General features: G+C 37.8%; 1 protein-coding gene across 1 annotated transcript in view; it reads right to left on the reverse strand.

Moving 5' to 3' along the window:
• Positions 1-24285, reverse strand: part of FAM184B (family with sequence similarity 184, member B) — a 47028-nt gene extending 22743 nt beyond the window's left edge. Inside the window, 2 exon segments of the mRNA XM_009887661.1 lie at positions 3215-3976; positions 24151-24285. Coding sequence (XP_009885963.1) covers positions 3215-3976; positions 24151-24285 — 897 coding nt within the window.
• Positions 24286-24762: the final 477 nt, after the last annotated feature.

Consider the following 24762-nt stretch of genomic DNA (forward strand, 5'->3'; position numbering starts at 1 on the left):
GTTATTTGATGTTTCAGTGCATCTACTTTATTAACAGCTTTGCTCTGAGAATTCAACATAGTTTCCATATCTTCTGTGGTATAAAAATTTACATTTCAAATAGCATAAATAACTTGCGGAATTTCCAGTGTGAGTATCTACTAACAAGCGAAATACTTCAGAATGACATTAATGAGCAACTTACCTGCTTTTTGCAGGATTTCCTTCTCTTGAATTGTATTTCTCTCTTTGACTACACTTAGATCTTCCTCCACTCTTTTCACTATACCTTTTGATTCCAGAATTTCTTGTTGTGTTCCCATAAGCTACACTTCCAAATCCTAAAATATTTATGACATTACTTCTACATTTATTACATATGTTCTTTTTTTTTTTTGTCATCTGAAAGAAATGGTTATTTTCTCTCTTGGTGTAGTTCCGTGATAGAAATCTTTCACCTACAGAGCTGGTTTAATTGCATTTTTTGCTCTTCAATACCCTTAAACTGTCTCTGCTGCTAGAATGTTTGTAATGTGGAGTCATTCCCTGAGATATAGAAGGCATCATGGTAAAGTCAACACTCATCAAAAGTTACCATCTCAAAGACATCTGACATTATCCTAAACTTGGAACAGGATATACGTCCGTTAATTTCACAACAGCTTATGCTAAAAGGTAGTGAATATTAGTTTTGTTTTATTTCCAGTTGCTGAAGTACAATAGTTTGTAACATAACCCATAATACAGATGCCTAAAAAGAGAAAAATCAGCTCCTACAGACTTTGCTGGGAATTACCTGTCCATAAATAAGGGCAAAAATTTGAACCATATTTAATGTTCTATTTCTGGATGTTCTAGTCTCAGACTCCAGATATCTAACACAACACTGCAATATTCACTCAGACAAAATTGCCGTTTGTTCCTATATGAATGTTGAGTAAAACCTCATGGGTTAAAACTAACTTGCATTTAACACTCTCTGTAGTTGAAAACTTAAAGGTAAACTTGTTCCTCTGGCATATGCCAAAATTCTTCCAAAACTAGACTGAACAGATCAGACTTAATGACTTGTCATCCTTTGTATTCTCTCTTCCACAGTAATAATAATAATAAACATGCACTAATGTAATTCCTTTCATCTACAAAGGTCTCAAACCTCCTGGCATACACTAAGGAGAAAACAGAAAATTCATCTTGCTTAAACATCAGTCCTTTTATCTTTCAAGCCTTACAATAGCTTTTCTTGCTAGTACTTACTAATGATCAGAGGTATTACTGATTAAAGAAATGTTTCTGTTTCCCAGTCTGCCATTGTCCCCAGGATTAGAAAAAAAAATGTAGTATTTAATGGCATCAGAAATAGACAATTCAGAAAGGAGAAACTTCTACTTCCTTATTTAAACTGGAAAGAAACAGAAAATAACATTGTGTCTGTTTTCCTTCTTCCAGATTTATCCTAGTCTAAGGCTATCACATTAAAGATTCAAGGCAGTATGCTCTGGTGGTATGTAAATCGACCTCATTCCATAGACTTAGAGGATCTGAAATATACAAACAGAGCATACATCCCTCAGAAAATATTTCAGTTTTAGCCAGCTGATACTGAATTTAGAAATTAAATTGCTAATGACACCACCTTATTTCCAGTTCCTATCATGTTTCACATTACTTATTCCTAAAAAACTGCATTTCTTATACGATAAATCAGAACAGTAAACCATGTGCATAAATTTTCACATTTCCATTCTTCATTTCTCCTGAATGTTACTTCAAGCACCCACAAGAAATCAGAATCTTACTTTCCCTCTTCCCCACTACCACTTCAAACTTTTACAGAGCCAGGACACTTTTCCTTACTGAAACAGGTATTATGGATTTCCCTGACTCAATTTGAAAAAAAAAAAAAAGTCCTATCTGCATCTCCGCCATTCATTATATCCTCTCAACTTTTCTGCAGAAGACAGAGGTTGTTCTGCTACAGATCTACACACTAAGAGAATGGAGTCTGAATAATGCTGGGGAAGGTGTATTCAATTCACCCTCTGATCTTGTGAAAACAAAAAGGCAGTGACTGTACTGAAGGCTGAACTCCCTCAAAGAACATCCTCAAAGAAGAGGCCCAGAACTCTGCACCATCAGCAAAATGATACTGACAGGCAAGATGTGAAGGCAGATGGTGTCTTGGAGGTCAGAGTTGACTTGGAGGAATGCAGCTGACTGGGGTGACCCTGCTCTCTACAGGATTCTGGGGTTCTCTGAGTCTGAAGGAGATAAATCTTTCACATCAGGAAACAATTATTTTTATTCTGAAATACTCCAAGCCTAGACCTTCAAGGTGTTCTCTTATCTAGCGTGCAAGATTGCTGTCATAGGGCTGGAGACAGGTCTGGTAGGTAAGTTTATGTGATGGGAAGCACCAATAGTATGAAAAGGAAGTGGAACTGTTGAGCACAGAGCATGGCTGGGTGCTTCGGCTTCAGCACAGTTCATCAGGGTCTGTCCCACACCCTGACCTCATGTACCAAATGCAGCTGGTTGGCAGACTGCCTATGATGTACCAATCTCTGAAACTGCATCTAACAGGATACAATTAAACAGGGGTTGCAGAGCTGTGTGGCAAATATATGTATGAAATCTGCACCAGCTAGGGTAGACAGCTAAAGCATGAGGTGAGAACTAATGGTGAAAGTCTCATGGCTCAGCACATAGAACTTCACAGGTGTAAAGGACACTTCATTAAATGTCACTTCGTACAAGTCACTGTTGCAAGAATCATAATACAAAGCATTTGATTCCTAACCTGCCAGGTCAGGTCTCTTATCTAACCCTGTTCATATCCATGCACTGAGTTGTTGGCAACCACAGGGGAAAAGGAGAATGTACTCTGTAAATACTCATTACTACATTACCGCCAGCTTGCTGTTCTTTTCACATTTCTGGGCAGGAAACGTGAAGCTCTGTTCAGTCAACAGTCAAATTTTACCTCACTCCTCCCTCAGGGAATACAAAGTCTAGTGTTCAAAGAGTTCTAATGAGTTACTAATCATCTTATCTCTTTAAAACTCTCAGCGCTATATCCCTCTTATTTCTCTTCTATGCCTCTAAAATTGCTTTAGCGCCTACAAAGCATTTGACTCAATATGATATTTAAAAGACCCTTCCTCTCTCAAATTTTGAAGAATTGATAATTTGCACTTTTATAGGCAAAGATAGGGATCACAGCCTCATACTCTACCTGTATTCTCTCCTTCAGCTTCTGGGAATGCTTCTTCCTCTCACTTATCTTCTGGCTTTTCTCCTCTAGGTCTGCCTCCAGCTTCTTTACCTGCTGCAGCAAAAAACTTTCTTTAGCCTCTGAGCTCTTCTTTTGCTCCATTTCTCTTTGCTGACAACTCTTCTTTGTTTCTATCATAGATTGCTGCGTAGCCTTTTTCAAAGTCTCTTCTTCTCTCTCGTAAGAGGCTTGCCGTTTGCTTGTTTTCTGAGTATAGTCTTCAGTTACTCTCTGGTTCTCACTCTTCAGGTTTCCCATCTCATTCACTAGAGCTTGTCCTTCCACACTGTACTTTTCATCTAAAAGTACTTTTTTATCTAAATTTTTTCTCCTAGATTCTTTGCATTCATTTAACAGTCCATCAGACTTGTGACTTAAATGTAGAAGCTTTTCAAAGTCTGCACTGGTATCTACCATGTCTGTAGAAAGGATTGCCTGTTCTTGTCTTGCTTCTGTTGTCAGCTCCTTCTTTTCAACCTGCTTCTTGCACAATGTTAACTCTGCCAAGGCTTCTTCCTTTAGTCTCTTGTGTTGTTCTACGGCAATTTCAAGGGCCTGAATACGTTTCCTCAGCAATTGTTCTTCTTCAACTTTGCTTTTACACTGGAGAATCGTTTCCCTTGTCTCGGCAAGAATGTGCTGAATTTCTTCTTCATGAGCCTCTCTCAGAGCCTGTATACTAGCCTCGTGTTCATCATTCTTAGCGTTCAGGGCATATATCACCTATTGAACAAGAAAAATAATAGGAAATTAAAGTATTTGGTGAATGGTAGTCATGAATTCAGTCTTTATCAAGGTGTTAAATGCAAAAAAAATCACTGCTAAATCTTGTCGTTTCTTTGTGTTGTTTTTTTTTTTCACTAGGAACGCAAGGGACAATTATAAACTGCAAAACCTTATTGGGAAGAAAGATTACACTGCAAGAATTTTTTTTTTTTTTCACTTTTTGCCAGAAATTTCCTTTTTTATTCTTGGCAAGTTGTCACTTAATGACCCTAGTTTGATCTCTAATACAAGGAATGAAATATGGCCCCTTGTCTAGCTAATTGACTCTGTAGCCCAGTTGACCTAGCCTTCAGTGCAGGAGGACTGCCTGCCATGTTGCCTTTAGCATTAGCAAGTGCTGGGGACCAGTAGTGGCAAATCTGTTGAGTGAAACCTGAAGTACTGACATCCAGTTTATGTGGACCAAAATCACTCTGTGATGTAAATGAAAGGAAAGTTTGTAAGGAGGATTAAATTTTGCACTCCTGTCTCAAACTAAAACACCACTGAAGATGCACTCCTGGAAGCCATATGCCTGGCAAGTTTGGTTGGTCAGCATTTCAAGACAGCTATTACTTGACTGCAAGCACCTTTTGGCTTGATTCTGAGAAGTGTTCGGGCAATGTTTATTTTTCCTCATCTCAGTAACAGCTATAAATCTCAGGAACCAGATTTTAGCAGATTCGAGTGAGCCTCTGATGACAATAAGCAATTTTTTCAAACAATTGATTTAAACCTTTTGATGTTTTGTGACCTTCTACAAAATAATAATTCTCGTGACTATAAAAGACAAATTATTATCCCAAGCAGGCTTCATCCCTTACCCGTGACATACACCAAAGACCTCTCACAGAAGCTGTTGTACAAGCCCTCTACTATTGTTCTGAAGAGAAAATGCTATTAGAAGCCCATAGTAGACTGAAATGAAGATTTCATTGTCAAAACTAGTAAATGTGCATGTTAAGGTTACAAGACAGTTACATATAATTGCAAAAAATAGTAACTGCCTTGAAAAGACACATGGGGGCTGATCCAGTTACTACTGGACAGTTATCTAACTCAAGGAGAACAACACATTCTGTATTAACACGTGTGGAGGTTTTCCACTTGTTTGGTTGTTTGGGCTGTTTTGTTTTTGGAGAGAAGTAATTGCTCTACACAACTAGGTTTGGAATTTGCATACAAGTTACGACAGATACTTACAGTCTGGCCTGAGCCCATAGAGGTTAATCAAAAGATTCCTAGACAACGTTTGAGAAAATAATAGTCTTAAGTACATAAATAAATACAGAAGCAAGGTCACAACTAATTATTTAATTATACTAGAATTTTGGCCCTGCAATCTTCAATCCTTCCCCAGGAAAAGCCTCAATTGAGAGACCAATAGGTGTCTTGACCACAGTAAGTGTCAGAAGTCTGTACACTGTGTTGCATAAGCCCTGAAGATATCTCCAGAATTATTGAGTTTGCTTAGCTGTGTCTAACCATTTTTGTGCTATCTGTATATGAATTACATATTGAATTTCAGTCATCCATAAATGAAAGCAAAACACAAATACATCTTGTGTGTAGTCAATTTTCTCCCTGGCAGTAATGAATTAAGTACAGAAATCTTAAAAAGTCACCAATGCAAAATATGGTCTGGATACACTTCTGGATAAGTATGTGACAAAAGAGGATAACAGAATCATATTCCAGAAGACAAGCAGACAAGAAGTCATTGTCTACATTTAGATAAGGACATTTTTCAGCCTTAGATTATATGCTGTTAATTCTTCTCTGTTATTTTTAATCATTTTTGCTTTGAAACAGAAATAGTTGAAGGATACCAAGCAGATTCCTTCTCCCGTCTAACTAAAATCATTCTATGAACCTTTCTTAACTGTTTAGGAGACAGACATAAAATCTACAAGAAGATTAATTTTGCCCACGGGTTTAGAATGACCAGTAATTAGTTTGTGCAAATCTTCAATTAAGTAGGTCAGATGTTGATGATCCCATTTCTGTGTTTCATTTCACCAGCAAAAGAGAGATGAACATCCAGCCTTTGTGACTCAAAGACCCACTATTAATGACTAATTTATCTAGTAAATCAGCACTGCCTGTCTCATACTATGCTGTGTTCAGGCTGACGGTGGAATTTCAGTTCCTCTAAAGTCTGACTTCGTTGTAGAGGTTTCCCAAATTCCACTAAGCATTACACCATCACCAACATCTTGAGCGAGCTATCTAAAAGAATGGAAGAAACTGGCTTCCCTGCTTTATTATTCCTACATGTGGCTAGTACCACAATGAAAAATTTTAACTTGAAAATGCACGCCCTCAAATTTAATCTTCAAGCTTGACAGCTGAAACTGATTCCTCAGTATCTTAACCTTCTTAAGAGATTTAATTTTTAGAGGGCTGCTGCTGCTGCACCTTAGGAAATTTAAGCCCCTCACAGCCTTTCACCCCCTACTGAATATAGCTACTATATTCCTATTCCAGATACCTCATTTAAAAAAATGGAGTTATGCAAGATGAATCTGGGACTTTATGTTCTGGAAGGAAAAATACTGAAAAATTATTTCAGCATCTGTACTCTGCAAGTGTATGTACTGCTAGCTAATGTGGTATAAACCTGTTAACAGTTGTGTTCATAAACAGCTTTTTACAAGCAGCTCTACAATTGATCAGTTTGACAATACAGACAGAATTGCTTTCAAATGAAGAGAGCACTGCATTACTCTTTGAGTTACTGACATAATACCAATGGCTACTGCCTCCTTACAGTTCTCCAAAACTGAATGCATTGGGAAACATTGTACTGATTTTAGAGCAACTGAGAGTTACATGACAGGTTGGTAAAAAATACCATTCATAGAATCATAGAATGGTTTAAGTTGGAAAGGACCATAAAGATCATCCAGTTCCAACCCCCCTGCCATGGGCCGGGACACATCCCGCTAGACCAGGCTGCTCAAAGCCCCATCCAACCTGGCCTTCAACACCTCCAGGGATGGGGTATCCACAACTTCCCTGGGCAACCTGTTCTAGTGCCCCATCACCCTCAGAGTAACCAATTTTTTCCTAATATCTTATCTAAATCTACCCTCTTCCAGTTTGAAGCCATTACCTCTCATCCTATCACTACACATCCTTGTAAAAAGTCCTTCTCCAGCTTTCTTGTAGGCCCTGGAAGGCTGCTATAAGATCTCCCCAGAGCCTTCTCTTCTCCAGGCTGAACAACCCCAACCCCCCTCATCCTGACTTCATATGAGAGGCGCTCCAGTGCTCGGATCATCTTCGTGTCCCTCCTCTGGACCTGCTCGAGCAGGACCATGTCCTTCTTATGTTGGAAGCTCCAAAGCTGGATGCAGTACTCCAGGTGGCGTCTCACCAGAGTGGAGTAGAGGGGCAGAATCACCTCTCTTGACCTGCTGGCCACAATTCTTTTGATGCAGCCCAGGATGCTGATGGCATCTCATCAACCAACATCCCAAGTCCTTCTCCTCAGGGCTGCTCTCAATCTATTCTCTGCCCAGCCTGTATTACACACATATACTTGAACATTAACATGCAGCGAATATGAATGCTAGTCTTATTTTATCCTCCAAATGCTGTAAATCTAAATGCTATTTCCCTTCTGCTTTTTTTTTTTTTATGGTGATATACAATAACAAAAAAGAAAACATTCAACTGCATTTCATTAGCGAAGACAAAGCTAAAGCATTCAAACAAAAAAAAACGGTTTTATCTTCCTACAGTAGTGTTAAACATTACTCTTGTAGCATCCTGACTATCATAATGAAAAAAATGGTTCTAGCAGGTTGCTTTACTAGCTGAATAACTGAGACAGTTTGGTATGGAAGGTGAGGACTGAGGATGATAAGAAGAATCAAAGAAAAGCAAAAGATTATAAGTGTTCTTCCTTCAGGCCCAAGCTAGTCAGTACAGATCCTTAATGACGGAGAAAGAAAAAAAAAAAGAATGAGAAAAGGCCCTGGAGGAGAGTGCCAAACAGGGTACTTCTGGCAGCACCCTAAACAAGAAAGGGAAGGAGACAAGTTGGGATTGCTAATTAGCTTGCTTCAGGCTCACTGAGGCCAGGTGACTGCATCACCTCTTTTTCACTAGCAGCAGTATCTTCACTATCAGGTGAGTTTGTTTCTATGAATTCTGTCTTGTCTACTTCCTAAGCAGACCAGAGCAGAGTGAGGTATCTAAACACGTCAACCTTAAAAGGGTGTCTTTTAAAGAAAAGGACAGAGAAATTATTAAAAGTAAGTTCAGTTACTGAAAGAAATGGCTCAATATCCTTTAGCCTGCTCTGTCACTGTAACTATTGAGACTAGAAAATAAAACCAACTCCCACAATTTATTAGTTAATACTTTAATACGTATCTTTTGTTCTTTCTAACACTGAATAAGGAAAAATGTCTTTTAATTAAGGTACAGGCCTAGGCTATGATTAGCTACAGTGCTACAATTTTACACCTATGCTGATTTCAACTGAATGATACCACTGTAACATATGATCAGGGGCCTCATGAACTAAGTCTCAAATCTCTTCTTGTGTCCTCTGTGGCTTCCGGAAAACACAAGAATGATTTTATGCATCCAAATAGTTGGAGCAACTGTTGATAACATTACCCATTGATGTGTTTATATGAGAGAAGCCTTAAAAAAACTGGCACTCCAAACATCCAGAAGTGTTTCAGAACCTAAAATTACAAACATATCTTTAAAATCACAAGGAATTCTATTTATATTTTTAAGTTTGGGGTTTTTTTAATTTGCCTTATGATTTTTTAGTATCTCAGGTGTGCCTTCAGCACCTTGCAAAATCACAACCTAAAGTAATTTATTTTCCTCTGAAATGAAAGCTCAGCTCCAGCTGAAATAACTGTTTTCAAAAGCTGAAGTTGAGGGAAGAAATACCAAAAAGTTTATTTTGCGACGTTTCATATTACAGAGCCTACTACCATCCCATTCATTAGAAAAATGCTATAAAGTAGATTTCTTTTTATAATAAATATATAGTTCATGATTTATTTATCCAGTCACTATGACGGTACCTTGAATCAACACAGACCTAGTGTCGACTGTCACTTATAAAACAATATAAATACCTTCTTCCAAGCCTTTCACTGTCAGCAAATTATTAAAAATATTTTTCCAAAACTCCCCAAACCTCAAACTTCTATCTATCCATAGTTGGTCTTACATTCTTAAAATTTGAACTTATTGCCCTTTTCCTACATGTACCATGTATTACAGTCAGTCCAAAAATACACCGAGACCCTAAAATGTATCAAGGCATTATAAGCATAAAATGTCTACAGGTTTCTAATATTTTTTCAGCATGTTTTTTGCCTCCTTCTGCTTCTCCCTTTGTTTTTTCTCCTTTTAGTTTAAATTTTATACCAGGAAATCCCGCGGGCACATTTATTTATTCCCACTTTTTACTTTTTTATTTTTCTGCTCTGCGCGGTACAATACTGAACATACAAACCCCTAATTTTGTGGCCTATGTATGCACTTGATCTCTCAAGTGCAATCGAACATAAAATTAGCCCTGGCCTAAATTTGACTAGAGACATCCAGATGTCCCTCATTTATCATGTCTCCTTCTCCTTTACTATGTTTCCCTTTCCAATACCAAATCAGGTAATAGAAGTGAATTGCTTCAGGTGTTTGACTGTATTTTCGTTACTGCTTCTTCTGCATAGCAAACTTCCCAGCTCTTCCTTCCTCTGCAGAGTCCCATACAGAGGAAAGAGACTAGTTTTAATCCCCAAAGGCAAAAATGGATTATTTTTCCTCTAATTCTCTATTCTCTGGGGCTTCTTTCCATCCTGCACCAATGTTTCACTTCGTATTGCCTTCATTTCTGTAGACCCACTTCATCTTCTTTCACCAATACTTCACAAACCAAAACAGATTTTGGGCATACAGCTACCATGCACATCTGCTTTGATGCAGGATTTTGGAAAAACAAGTTTTTTTCCAAACTGAATGAAGTTTATTTTGTCTTCCATCTATACTCCTTTTTTCTTTCCATCTTGTTTAGGTTTTTATGATTCCCTTTGAATTAGTATCATCTGTTAATTTTAATATGTTGCTTATTTTCACTTCCAGATCATTAATTAATATGTGAAATACTTCAAGCTCTAACCCAGATCTTTGTAGCATCTGCCTCCCTACAACATGCTACAAACCCTTTGTTTACAGTTCCTGATTCATGTTGTATCTTATTTGCCAAAACCCTTTACTCCATAACTTTAAAATAAATTTGCAAAACTTAAATATCAAAAGCACTATTATTTTTTGTAGATTTTGTATGCAATAGAAAACTAGAATGAATAAAATCAGTCAGCATGACATTTACCTGAAATATATTTCTTCTTCTTTGTTCTCCCTGAGGTGAATCAAATTCATCCTGAGCATATTTACCAGGTTAAGCTCTATGCAAATGCTGTCAGAGAGGATCACATTATTTTTCAGTAAATGTTAAATTAGGTAAATTTTCTGTCTATTAAAACCCACATAACTAGATGAAAACACTTTGAAAAATTATGCTTATTCGTTGATACAGTAAATCAATATACACACAAATGTAGACAAGCAGAAAGGCCAAACTCTTTGATTTCAGAGTCCTTTCTGTTCACCTTTTGTAATCTCTGTCTTGGTGAAATTCTTGCATAACTCCTTAAGATCTGGAATACCCCCATAAATCTTCGGCTTTTACAGTCTTGGATGAGTTAAAATCCACCTTATGAAGCTGTTTCAGATAGATAACATGCAAGAAATAGAAGATTTGTTCAACACAAGCCACATTTGTATGTGTCCTCTGACTGTCCATTTTAAGTTCATTGTAGTCCAAGTGAATTTTTTAGTGCAGAATTGAAGTCAACAATTCTGTGTCAACAGAAAGAATAAAAAAGGTCTCATTTCCATGTAATTCAATGAAAATTTAGCTGTTTTTTTATTATATATCGAAAACTTATAGGAGAGCTCAATAGGTTTATATCCCAGAAGTTTGATCTTTATTACGCTTCAAAAATATGAGCTAATGCATCTCATTAACCAGATCTAAATGCAGTGATGAAAGAATTAATTTGCCAAATTAACACTCAATTTTGTGAAAATGTTTCATTAGATTTTTTTAAAGATCTTTAAGGAGTCTAAAATTGCAGATATATGTTCAGTGCTTTCAAAGGCGTTGGGATTTTTTTAATGATTCTAGATATTTGTCTGAAACTTTATCCTTCCAAAATATCTTTTAAGATCTTGTTACACATTATGATAAAACAACATTTTCCAACCTTACAATAAATGCAGCAAACGAACAATTTCATCAAGTAAGTTCTTGCTTGATTCCTGTTTTTCAAAGTATTTCCTTACTTTAAATACAGTAGCATTTCGAAATCTTGCAAATATAAACTGTAGAATCAGTGAGTTAATTACAGCCCAGGGTGAAACAGATTTTCCCAACCAAATACATCTTTTTGTGGAGACAAATATTATAATTTATTTAAAACACAATGTTTATTGCAGGTTTTGCCTTCGATGTAAACCTGTGATAAGCACAGATAAAATGAAGCCTGTTTCTTCCTAATCCAGACTAAAGTATTATACAGATTGGATCAAATTCTTACTCTCTTGTAGTTTGCAGGTGAAATTCTGATAGAGGAATTTTTAAAATTTAAAAAGTTTTCCTTATATGTTCCAAACACTTTGCTAATTAAGAAAAGAAACCATCGAAACCCTCAGGTATCCATGAATTAATAATACCAGTTTCTACTATTGCAGGTACAAAAATCTAAGTTCTTTGCTGCTGTAAGCAAATTTAACAGTGGGAATGCATGTGAAAGTTTCACAGACCCAGTGCTGCTGCTGCTATGTTGACAAAAGGGTTGTTGCTTTTTTCTTCCCAGTTTATTATGTATACACTTTTAAAAAATAAAAGCACAGTATTCTAGGGGCTGTGGAGATTTCAGTTGCCTTGCAGTTTTCTCCTCCTAATAATATGCAGTTAATACTCTTATTTTGTTATGACTAAATATATTCTCTGCTCCTAGAGAATAGTAAGTTTTCAGAATAGAGACCATGAATAGAGGCTCTAGAGTGCTGTACAGCTATCCTACTGAAGACTTCAATTAAAATTTTGAAAAATAAAATAAAATAAAAAATCAAAAGTGATAGTTGACTACAGGAGATGCAGAAGAACCTCAGTGAACTGAAAAAAGGTATACTAAAAAGCAACAAGAATAATCAATTATGATGAAAGCTTCTATGCATGAATTAACACAATAAAGTATGAGCCTCCAACTCTGAAAGAGACACAGCTAAGAAGGGAACATGAGATAACTTTGTTAGAGATTAAAATACTGGGATTTAGGTGTTCACTGGTGTGCCATTTGTGTAAACTCCTCTACAGTCCTTCAACAGAGGTCCATTCAGTAAAGCTGACAGAGACCTAAGAGCGATTCAGCTCACTGAGGTAGACACTGATGTCCCAACTCACTTGTCTAATCTCAGAGATATGCTGCCATTTAAGATGCCCTAGGCACCTGAAACATCCACACAGGAGTTGACAAATATGCCATAGGCTTTGCAGGATAACTATGCTTTTCTGAATCCAGGTAGATTATGCTCATATCTCAAATGACAGCAGTTTTAGGTAGCTGATGAAACTGCATTCAATCCCTAATGGTAGGTCTATTAAATTAGTCTCTAGGCTTTACTGATTTTACATTGGCAGCTTGGACATAGAGTACAAATGAAGAACGTTAAATTAAAGTATCCCTATCTCAAACTGAACCTCATCTGTGCCATCCCTACAGTCAAAAGTATAATGGAGAAGGTAAATACCAAATGATCACTCATCGCCTTTTTCAACATATGAACTACAAAACAGCTAGAAGGCAGCAGGTAAACAGAAAACAATGTATGGGGTTATATTCAACTAAGTACAGATGTCATGTCACAGGAGTCTGTAACACTAAAAGGTCACATGGATTCAGTAAGTGACTGGACAAATTTATTCAGTAAAAATCCAGTCAACGCTGTTAAGTACTAAGACACTTCGTCAGTCTCTGAAAAACTTGCACAAATCACTGGAGGCACGGAGAATAACTTATACAAGTGCACTAGAGGCATGCCATAGTCCTGTAACTCTCTGGGCACCATGAAAGACAAGCTACTGGCTCAGACGGACCTCAGCATACAATATTTTTTAAAATATATTTTCCTTTCAGTTTCTCTCCTCCCTTTCAAAGTAGTATCATAGGAGCTACAATCAACATATAATTATGTAGTTAAAGGGCTACATAATAATACACATCATGATATCACACTATTACTCATGTACCCATGTAATTTTTACCCCATGGAGCTAGACTGAATACAGTCACTACTCACATTCCCATTTCAGGAAGACATTCTTCTTAAGCACATGCTGCGCACCTCCTGATATTGCATCAATGATCATAAACCCAAGACAATTTAGTGAACAGAAAAAGGGTAAACAGTCTCGGAAATTTAAAACAGACTGCGGGCATGGGTCACGTGGTATGGAATACCTGCCCCCTGCCGGCTCCTGGGGAGATTAACCCCATCCCTGCCGGAACCAGGACATGAACAGAAAAAGGGGAAACAGTCTGGGAAATTTAAACCAGACTGAATAAACAGAGCAGGTCTCAGAGCCACCTGATCTAGTTCAAGATGCCTCTGCTCACTGGAGGGGGATTGGACTAGATGACCTTTAAAGGTCCCTCCCAACCCAAACTATTCTATGATGCTATGGTTCTATGATAAGGGCCTAGTCCCAATATTAATGTTTACATTAATTTTTAATCATGCTTTAATTTTAAATTTATAAGCTTTAAAATGAGAAGCTTTAAGCGCCACAAGTCTCTGATAGCACTACATTTATATTGTGAACAATGACTGCACTGGATGAACAAGAGGCACTTGTCACTACTCTGACTTGACCATACTCCCTGGCCAGACCCTGACTGCATTCACACATCTGGGTGCACAAGCAGGCAGGGAGCTGTACCATTCTCCAATACACAGTCCCCATCTCAAAAATCAGGGGACAAGGACTATAAGGTGCACTGCCAAGAGTGCCTGTCCTGTAGTTTTGAGACAATTCATTATTTTTAGGCGATACTAAGGTATATCGGCATCTTAGTAAAAAAATTTTAAAGTACCAGCTATAGTTCTTAACAGCCCTGTTACCAAAGTCTAGTAGTTCTCTCCTCCTGAATGAAAAAAGCAAAATATTAAACTATAATCTCATATTTACGTCTAAAGGTAGCTCTTACATAACCCTTTAAATGTCAGTGCATAGTCACAATGAAATGCCGTAGCTTCCAAAGATAATTAAAACAGCAGACTTCTCTGGTAGTAACCTGATTTAAGTTTAAACCGTGTTTAAGTGCCTGAAGTCCAAGTCATACAACATTCTGAATGACAACTACATTAAAAAGGTACAATCTTACTTCAGATGAATTTTACTTAAGTCACTAACTTAAGGAAAAGATTCCTATTTGAAAAATCCTGATTATGAAATAAAGACAGTACTTCCTCAGTAATAAGGTTATATGTGTTCTGCTGCTTGTTCCTCCAAGCCCTTTGGAAGACAAGTGAATATACATAAAGCAAAATGTCAAGTCTGAACCAGCACAGCTGAGGCTGAGCTACCATGCCCCACTGGGAGGCAGGATAAATTAACTCAGCTTTGGAACTGGACCAACTACATTCACACATTTTCTAATGTCTTTAGGCACAAGCAAGAGAAACTCACATGCCTATCTGTTCCTGGTCTTCAGCACCACATAGAGACACTCTAGTCAAGTACATGCAGGAAAAATAAGTGAATTGTTACAGTGAGACAGCTAATGTGTTTAAGATTTGACTGTAGAGGTGGCAACAGAGGTATTTCTACCCCAGTCTAACAGCTCTTTTAATAAAACATAAACACTCTTTTACCTAACAAAGGTGCGACTTTGGGGAAAAAAGAACAGGATACTTTACGGAAAAAAGTATTTTATATACCATACACAAAGCTGAAGTGCTCAAAAGTCTAAATACACATGTTTAGAAAATTTAAGTGAGAATGTCTTAAGCTGAGCTGGCATTGACTTCTAACTTGGGTATAATTTTCTCAATTGTAAAATATTGGCATCTACATACTACTTAAAGAAAATGTTAGGAGCGAGGTACAGTTATAGTGTCACTGAAAAGGGTACTTTTATACATTACTCACAAAGAAAAGGCAGAACATGAAAAAACAAAAACCTTGCAATTTTCTTTTTTGCAATTAATGGATTGCTAAATATTTTATTACCTATTGCCCGTAATGCACATATTAATAAAATGCACAACATTTTGTATATAAACATTAAACAGGGTTCCTTGAAAGAGTGACCTGAATTTAGTATGTATTTTCCATTATAAAGTAGCTTTCAGTTGTCAATTACTAAGGCTGTCAGATTTTCTGCAAACATGGTATAGTCAGGGACAAGTTTGTATGGTGAGACGGTAATTCCAATACATAGATGTCATTCTTATACCTTGAATTAATTTAAATGACAATTTCTAGCCATCCAAATAATAAGATTCTGAGTTCCTTCCTAATAGAAATAGTGGCTTTAATACTGCTTTTGACTAGTTGATGAACACAAATTTATATGACATGGCATATGGATTTTATGATCCAGGAGTTTCCTTTTAGTTCTGTAAGGAAAACGTGATGACAAGTTAAGAAATCTTAGTCTGCACATTTTTGTCAGCTGGTAGGCAAAAATAATGCTAGCTTTGAAATCCTGATAGAAAATTGTACATAAAAATAATGAAAACAAATACATCATAAAGTAAAGTACATGGGGGATATTGATAGATGACTTTATTCATCTTGTTAGTACATAATTTAAGCAGCATTATAAAAAGATTCTCTCTCTTTGCCTACATGGAAATCAGTTTTTATATTCCTTGCCCAAAGGAAAATTATTGTTGCTCCAACAGCATGATCCTAGTTTTTATGCTGTTCCATTTTGCTTCATTTCTGTAGAATATTGAATACCTCTCTAGAGAACTGAGATCAAAAAGCCTCAAGCACACAGGAGAGCTCTGGTAGCATAACAACTCAGTGCACATCAGCTAAGCCACTGCAAGCATTGGTTACTGAGTATTGTTAAAACGTCACAGTATATAAGGTCAATAAACTTAGCTTAAACTATGTGAAAAAGGCAATATATTTCAACTAGGAACATGAGTAGACAGCAGGAGTGCTCCATTACAGTTGCTTAGCTGACAGGTGCTTCCAAATTAAGTCATTAGAATTTGATCATATTTCATTCCTAAACCTATCAGCCATTTTTTGTAATGGCAAATAAAACAGGAAAGGTTAAAAGTTCTAACATACAGCCATGCTGCAAGACACTGGAGTGGTGTAAACAGTCTATGCCCTCACACACATACCAGGACACTTGCTAATTCTTCTATAAATTTCCACCCGTAGAGTGAAGCTAATAGAACTAAATATGAGCATCTCTCTCATACATTTCGGTGCAAAAGTCAGACATCCTTCCTTAAATAACTAATACAAGTGGGGTTGGCTTATCTGGCTGATTTTGCACTGAAGCTTATTAAATAAAGTTCATATTTTCTACCCTGCTGAGCGGCAATAAACCTCCTGGGTGACTGGTGGTGATAAGAAGCCAGAGTTTGAAGCTTTTTCAACTACTCCACATAGAGTCATTAAGGAACATCTGCCTATGCTGCTGCTTCTAGGAGAGGAACACACTTACTCCCCTTTGACATTTCTTTCCCCTGAAGGAAAAAAGTGTTCTTAATTGTGTTTTACCAGCAATTAACTTTTCCCTGCATTGGACTCTCTTCCTCTGTTAAGACTTGCAGTATTCAACATACATACACAAAATTTTTGCCAGACTGCTTGCTTTTTTTCACTAACAATCTACTTCACCAGAAATACTGGAATTTAAAATGTGCTTCTTACAACAAGGCTGCCAAATTCCCAATATAGTCAGATGAACCTCTAGGGAAAATGAGTTTGAGGGTAACTATCTACTCTCATTGAAAACATTCCTCCATTGGTATCCAGGAATTTGTCTCTAAGAAGGAAACAGAACCGTTTTGTGGCTTCGGTAGCTCTCTGATCACCAGGTAATGTCACCATCCTAGTTATTTGTATCGGGCTTGGTTCCAGAACTACAGTCCAGAACAGCAGGTTTGGTTTGAGCCCCACTAGCAGAGGTCTGAAAAGAAGCCTGAATAACATGGATATCTACAGTGTATCTAGTTCTTGTAAGCCCTGCCCAAACTGCCTTTTCAGTGAAAGCTGATCCACTCTCCTCAGCACTCATCTTCTCATCTTCAAGACTTCACTTGAATTTCTAATCCTATCTCAAGTAAAAAGGACTGTCCTGAGAATCCATAAGCACATGAAAATCATGTAATAGCAAATGGATGTTAGAAATCCGTAGCTTGAGGCAGCAGGGGGTGACACCCAAAGTGTCAAATGGATGTTAGAAATCCGTAGCTTGAGGCAGCAGGAGGTGACACCCAAAGTGTCTTATAGAAGTCACCATGCGTTTTAAACTCCCTGTTCTTGCTAAACAGATCAGAAATATAAAAACGTGGCAAGCAGAAAACAGCATGCCAAGGGTCCAATGTCTGATGGAGAAGTCTAATTACTGGTACAAAGTCATGCATTCTGCTATAATCATAAGAATACACTAACTTCAAGTGCCTATTAATTGAATGCACTAGTGTTGCAGAAAGGTACCTACCAACTAAATGTGTGATTTGTATATGTGAATGACAACTACAGATGGCCATGCCCATTTGCAAGCAGAATGTTTCCATTTTAATTTCTGTAAGTTCATAAATCAAAGCATGGCTCATCTGGAAATAGCTGCAATGTTATCTGATTTTAAGGTCAAAATTCTGAAAGCCTAGACAGCTCTCATCCAAACTCACTAATCTTACCAGGCCTTTTGAAATTTTTACCTGCATCCATGGGAACAAAAAAAAAAAAACAAACCCACCAACAGTTTGCAGTTTTTAATATACCCACCCCCTTTTTTAATATATATATATATTTCAAACAAAGCCTGGTTGTCCCACATATTCATTTAGCACTGTGAGATCAGGCTTTAAAAGCAAAACCCCAACTGCACAATTAAAAATAAAACCCTGCTGTATTTTCATTCATGTACTTCAAACGTGGGCAGACAGATGTCTAATGGTGAACAAGGATCTGTGGCAAATTCTGCCTTGAAATGCAAAGGCCACCTTACTTTTGGGTAAAGAGCGGGACAGACCAGAACAGGGAGCCTGACTGAGCTTACAAAGACACTCATTGGTTTTGCTCATTGCAATAGCTCAATGTAGAAAAACAACGTATGTTCTACATGTCAACAGTGGAAAAAGTCAATCTTTGTGAAGATGGCCGGGCATCTAAAAATAATGATAAATGGGCTACAAAAAGGAGTAGTTTGCTGCCCAAAGAAAATGAAACATTTCTAAAGGTTTGCATTTTTGCTGCTACTACCACAAAGGCGCAGAACAGAAAAATGCACGACTGAAGGTATGAAAACTTACTATATTCTACCTCTCCAAAAGCAGAAATAGCAGGGCTGGAGAATGGGAAAAGCTTTCAGGATCTGTGTTCTGATTACCTATAGCAGAACTTTCTTCCCCAACCCAAAGATAAGCTTTATAAAGTAATATAACAGTTTTCAGAAAGGAATGAGATATTTTTTCCTCAAAATTTAGTTGTGATTAGAGAGACTTTTAAAAGAAACATTTTATATAAAAACAAAGGCACAGAAATCTACAGCAAATGAGTTCAGCTTGAGCATTGAAAATTTTGAAAAAGTGTTTCTTTGCAAAAATCTCATCAATATGCTCTAAGTCTGCTGCTGAGAAATGGATCACCCGGAAAGAGGGAGCTGGTGATTCCTCAACTGTTGTTACTGTGAAGTACAGGCTATCTATTAACAGAGATGCAAGTATTGCTTTTCTATTAGAAAAGGTAATACTGTGATTTTTTTTTTTGAGTGATACTTATGATCAGATTTTACTTAGTGTGCAAAATTGATCAAAGATAGCAAGTGAGGACCAGACAGAAAACAAGGGAACAACTCACGACAACTTAATCTAATTTGCAGTCATCTTTCATGTTGTCCTGGTTTGAGGTATTGGCACAAGCAGAGCTCGACCAATGCTGTGATACATGTACATTTCACTATGGTTAAGGAATCAGGGATGTTATCAATAAACAGAAAGTGCTTCTGTCTAAGAATTTTGACACTTAATTGCTCAAACATATCTACGTTCAAAATAATAAAAACATCTGATGTTTATTTGGATAGTCTTCTTTCAATTACTACAGAATGAAAGTGTACCTTGAAGAGTAATATGTGCATTCATGTGCAAAATGTAGGGATCGGATTGTGTACAAATACTATTATACAAGCATACAATCAAAGCACTGGTAAAGCAAGTATTGGTATCGTACACTAAGTATAATATAGCAAGTATATGTGTAAATATAGGTAGCACTTGTGTATGTATTCATACACGATATAAATTATCACATACAGTCATCATTTGATGAGAATAATGGCACAGTAACTACTAAGCCATTCTAACTTGAACATCTTAATTATCAAGGCTGCCAAATTCCCAATATAGTCAGATGAACCTCTAGGGAAAATGAGTTTGAGGGTAACTATCTACTCTCATTGAAAACATTCCTCCATTGGTATCCAGGAATTTGTCTCTAAGAAGGAAACAGAACCGTTTTGTGGCTTTGGTAGCTCTCTGATCACCAGGTAATGTCACCATCCTAGTTATTTGTATCGGGCTTGGTTCCAGAACTACAGTCCAGAACAGCAGGTTTGGTTTGAGCCCCACTAGCAGAGGTCTGAAAAGAAGCCTGAATAACATGGATATCTACAGTGTATCTAGTTCTTGTAAGCCCTGCCCAAACTGCCTTTTCAGTGAAAGCTGATCCACTCTCCTCAGCACTCATCTTCTCATCTTCAAGACTTCACTTGAATTTCTAATCCTATCTCAAGTAAAAAGGACTGTCCTGAGAATCCATAAGCACATGAAAATCATGTAATAGCAAATGGATGTTAGAAATCCGTAGCTTGAGGCAGCAGGGGGTGACACCCAAAGTGTCAAATGGATGTTAGAAATCCGTAGCTTGAGGCAGCAGGAGGTGACACCCAAAGTGTCTTATAGAAGTCACCATGCGTTTTAAACTCCCTGTTCTTGCTAAACAGATCAGAAATATAAAAACGTGGCAAGCAGAAAACAGCATGCCAAGGGTCCAATGTCTGATGGAGAAGTCTAATTACTGGTACAAAGTCATGCATTCTGCTATAATCATAAGAATACACTAACTTCAAGTGCCTATTAATTGAATGCACTAGTGTTGCAGAAAGGTACCTACCAACTAAATGTGTGATTTGTATATGTGAATGACAACTACAGATGGCCATGCCCATTTGCAAGCAGAATGTTTCCATTTTAATTTCTGTAAGTTCATAAATCAAAGCATGGCTCATCTGGAAATAGCTGCAATGTTATCTGATTTTAAGGTCAAAATTCTGAAGGCCTAGACAGCTCTCATCCAAACTCACTAATCTTACCAGGCCTTTTGAAATTTTTACCTGCATCCATGGGAACAAAAAAAAAAAACAAACCCACCAACAGTTTGCAGTTTTTAATATACCCACCCCCTTTTTTAATATATATATATATTTCAAACAAAGCCTGGTTGTCCCACATATTCATTTAGCACTGTGAGATCAGGCTTTAAAAGCAAAACCCCAACTGCACAATTAAAAATAAAACCCTGCTGTATTTTCATTCATGTACTTCAAACGTGGGCAGACAGATGTCTAATGGTGAACAAGGATCTGTGGCAAATTCTGCCTTGAAATGCAAAGGCCACCTTACTTTTGGGTAAAGAGCGGGACAGACCAGAACAGGGAGCCTGACTGAGCTTACAAAGACACTCATTGGTTTTGCTCATTGCAATAGCTCAATGTAGAAAAACAACGTATGTTCTACATGTCAACAGTGGAAAAAGTCAATCTTTGTGAAGATGGCCGGGCATCTAAAAATAATGATAAATGGGCTACAAAAAGGAGTAGTTTGCTGCCCAAAGAAAATGAAACATTTCTAAAGGTTTGCATTTTTGCTGCTACTACCACAAAGGCGCAGAACAGAAAAACGCACGACTGAAGGTATGAAAACTTACTATATTCTACCTCTCCAAAAGCAGAAATAGCAGGGCTGTAGAATGGGAAAAGCTTTCAGGATCTGTGTTCTGATTACCTGTGGGGGTTCCCTGTACCAACCCACGTCTTACAATTTAATCAGCACTTCATGCAACAATGTAAACTCAATCACCTGACCCAGTTCGGTTCTGCTGTTGATGCCTTTGCACACCCCTCCTCTGCCTTTGAGAGTAGGAGGGGGCCACTACTGACTATGTAACAAAGAAACAGCATGTAAGCCAAGCTCTGTATCCTACACCTAATTTAAACATTCTGTATTCATTTCTCCTGGCATAATGTGGAGAGGATGAGTAATTAGATTATTATCTCCCCATCAATGAAGATTTAACATCACTGGGACAGGAAATTGTATCAGCATAAGAACAGACAGCAGTATTGCATACTAGGTTTGAAACGGGAAAGGAAAGCACTCACTATAGGCAATTTAAAGTTAAGAGGGACTTTATTATAATTTTCCTGACTGTAATATAGCCAAGAAAACAGCGATTCGAAAGGGAGCTCTCAAAGTTCCTAGGCCAAAAATTATTATAACAAATTTTCCATATAGTCATTTTTTGGCTAACATGGTCTCAAATTTTGCTTCTCAGATGTTTGCTGTTGGTACAGCATTAGTCTAACCAGAATTTAGAAGTGAAAGCTTATGAATAAAATTCCAATTGTGCCACGAGTTTTTTGCAAGTGTAGTGTTATTGCAGAGAAAATTGGTTCTTAAAGGCCACATTCCAAAATAGAATGATTTGCTTTTCAGAAGTACTTTTCTGAGCTTCCGGTACAAGTCATCTTTATTTCTGATGACTGAAAAGTATCCAGAGGGGGAATTTTATAAAAAGAAATCACCCCACTCACATTTTATCAATAGAAATTTCACAAAAGCGTCTGAAAAAAAAACCCCACTGCAATAAAATTTTGCCATGATCCTTTGCATTGGGGTGATTTTTTCTCCCCCTTTTGCTGCTAAAATAGCAGAACTTTCTTCCCCAACCCAAAGATAAGCTTTATAAAGTAATATAACAGTTTTCAGAAAGGAATGAGATATTTTTTCCTCAAAATTTAGTTGTGATTAGAGAGACTTTTAAAAGAAACATTTTATATAAAAACAAAGGCACAGAAATCTACAGCAAATGAGTTCAGCTTGAGCATTGAAAATTTTGAAAAAGTGTTTCTTTGCAAAAATCTCATCAATATGCTCTAAGTCTGCTGCTGAGAAATGGATCACCCAGAAAGAGGGAGCTGGTGATTCCTCAACTGTTGTTACTGTGAAGTACAGGCTATCTATTAACAGAGATGCAAGTATTGCTTTTCTATTAGAAAAGGTAATACTGTGATTTTTTTTTTGAGTGATACTTATGATCAGATTTTACTTAGTGTGCAAAATTGATCAAAGATAGCAAGTGAGGACCAGACAGAAAACACGGGAACAACTCACGACAACTTAATCTAATTTGCAGTCATCTTTCATGTTGTCCTGGTTTGAGGTATTGGCACAAGCAGAGCTCGACCAATGCTGTGATACATGTACATTTCACTATGGTTAAGGAATCAGGGATGTTATCAATAAACAGAAAGTGCTTCTGTCTAAGAATTTTGACACTTAATTGCTCAAACATATCTACGTTCAAAATAATAAAAACATCTGATGTTTATTTGGATAGTCTTCTTTCAATTACTACAGAATGAAAGTGTACCTTGAAGAGTAATATGTGCATTCATGTGCAAAATGTAGGGATCGGATTGTGTACAAATACTATTATACAAGCATACAATCAAAGCACTGGTAAAGCAAGTATTGGTATCGTACACTAAGTATAATATAGCAAGTATATGTGTAAATATAGGTAGCACTTGTGTATGTATTCATACACGATATAAATTATCACATACAGTCATCATTTGATGAGAATAATGGCACAGTAACTACTAAGCCATTCTAACTTGAACATCTTAATTATTTCCTATTGTTTGACATGTATTTTTAGTCAGTGTTTTTTCATTGTCAGTGGTTTTTGATTGCTAAAATGTCTTTACCAATTGCAGTGAGGTTGCAGAACACCAAAAATCTGGATTAGCAAGCAAGGGTAGGAAACAGCTTTTTCTCACTGAGAAAGGTGCAGCATAAGAATAGCTTAAAAGGTTAACTGCCACCTCCGACAGATTTCCTCTTATTTCTTAACGGGTGTAGAAAATGTTCAAAATATTTAGTAGTATAGCTCGGTATTGACTAAAAGTTTTACTACAATATACTACTTAATTTAGTCCTGCCTCTCTTCCAACTCCTGTCTTTTAGAGATACTTTAAATGACTTTCATACTTATGCACACCAGGAACAATTAAGCACAAGACAACAAGTAATACTGTGCTTTAGTACCACAGTTCGGCTGCAGTTCTGCAACAATATTACTCGAGAGCCCATAAAACGCAAATGACTTGCTGTTTTCGTAATTTAGCGAAAAAAGCGAATACCGTCAATCCCTCCGAGGAGCACACTGACAAACCCTATGCCTTCGCAGAGACTGAGCTCATCTCGCTATTGTTGCACGCTACTTGGAGCAGTTAAGTGCGAGACGTCGATCGTCAGCCACAAAGGCAACCCGCTACGGTTGGTCTGTAGCACCCGCGGGGGAACTGTTTGAAAGGAAGTTTGTGCACACCGATGTTTTCAGGAACCGCCTTGTAACAGAGGACCGGTTTCTCTCCCCTCCTTCTCAGCCAGGGGCCATCAGAGCAGGCAGCTCGGAGCCAGCCCTGCCGCCCCCGGCCAGGGCAGCCTCACCTCCCTGGGAAGGCTGCAACAGCGAGACTTACCTTAGTGAGCTGGGCAATCTTCTTGCACATTTTCACGTGCATTTCCTGATTGCATTCCTCTGCCGAGCTGCTTCGAGCGGCTTTAGAACCATTGCAAGTCCCGGGCTGATGAATCTTGTTTATGCCAGAGGCCATTAGGCTTGAATTTTAATCAAGTCTGTCTGCGTACGCTCCGGGTAGTTCGATCCTGTCCCTGCTGCTAGCCTCCCCCGGCGCGCTGCGCACACTCAAACCCCCAGAGCGCTGGAGGAACTTCAGCCCCAAACAAGACAAGCTCCAGCAGCCGCCGCTCTCCCTTCTGTGCAGATGTCCCAGTCCTTCAGCAGAACACCCAGGCGAGGAGGCAGAGAACAGCATGTGCAAACATCCTGATCGTTTTGGTTGTTGTGGTTTTTTTTTTTCCCCTCCTCTTCTCTTCAAATGGTTGAGCTTCCGCCAGGAGAAGATGCCAGTGCCTGGATGCTACGAATTCCCCATAGGGGACGCTGAGCCAGCCATACAGGCAGCAGCACAGGCGTTGCCGGCGATCTGTTATAGAGATTAAATCACGTTGCCTTCTTGGGCTGCCAAAGGGTTGCAGAGGTCATCAGAAAGTAAGGTGTTGGAACCTTT

Source organism: Charadrius vociferus, unplaced genomic scaffold, assembly GCF_000708025.1.
Source record: "Charadrius vociferus isolate BGI_N301 unplaced genomic scaffold, ASM70802v2 scaffold306, whole genome shotgun sequence".
Classification (NCBI taxonomy): Eukaryota; Metazoa; Chordata; class Aves; order Charadriiformes; family Charadriidae; genus Charadrius; species Charadrius vociferus.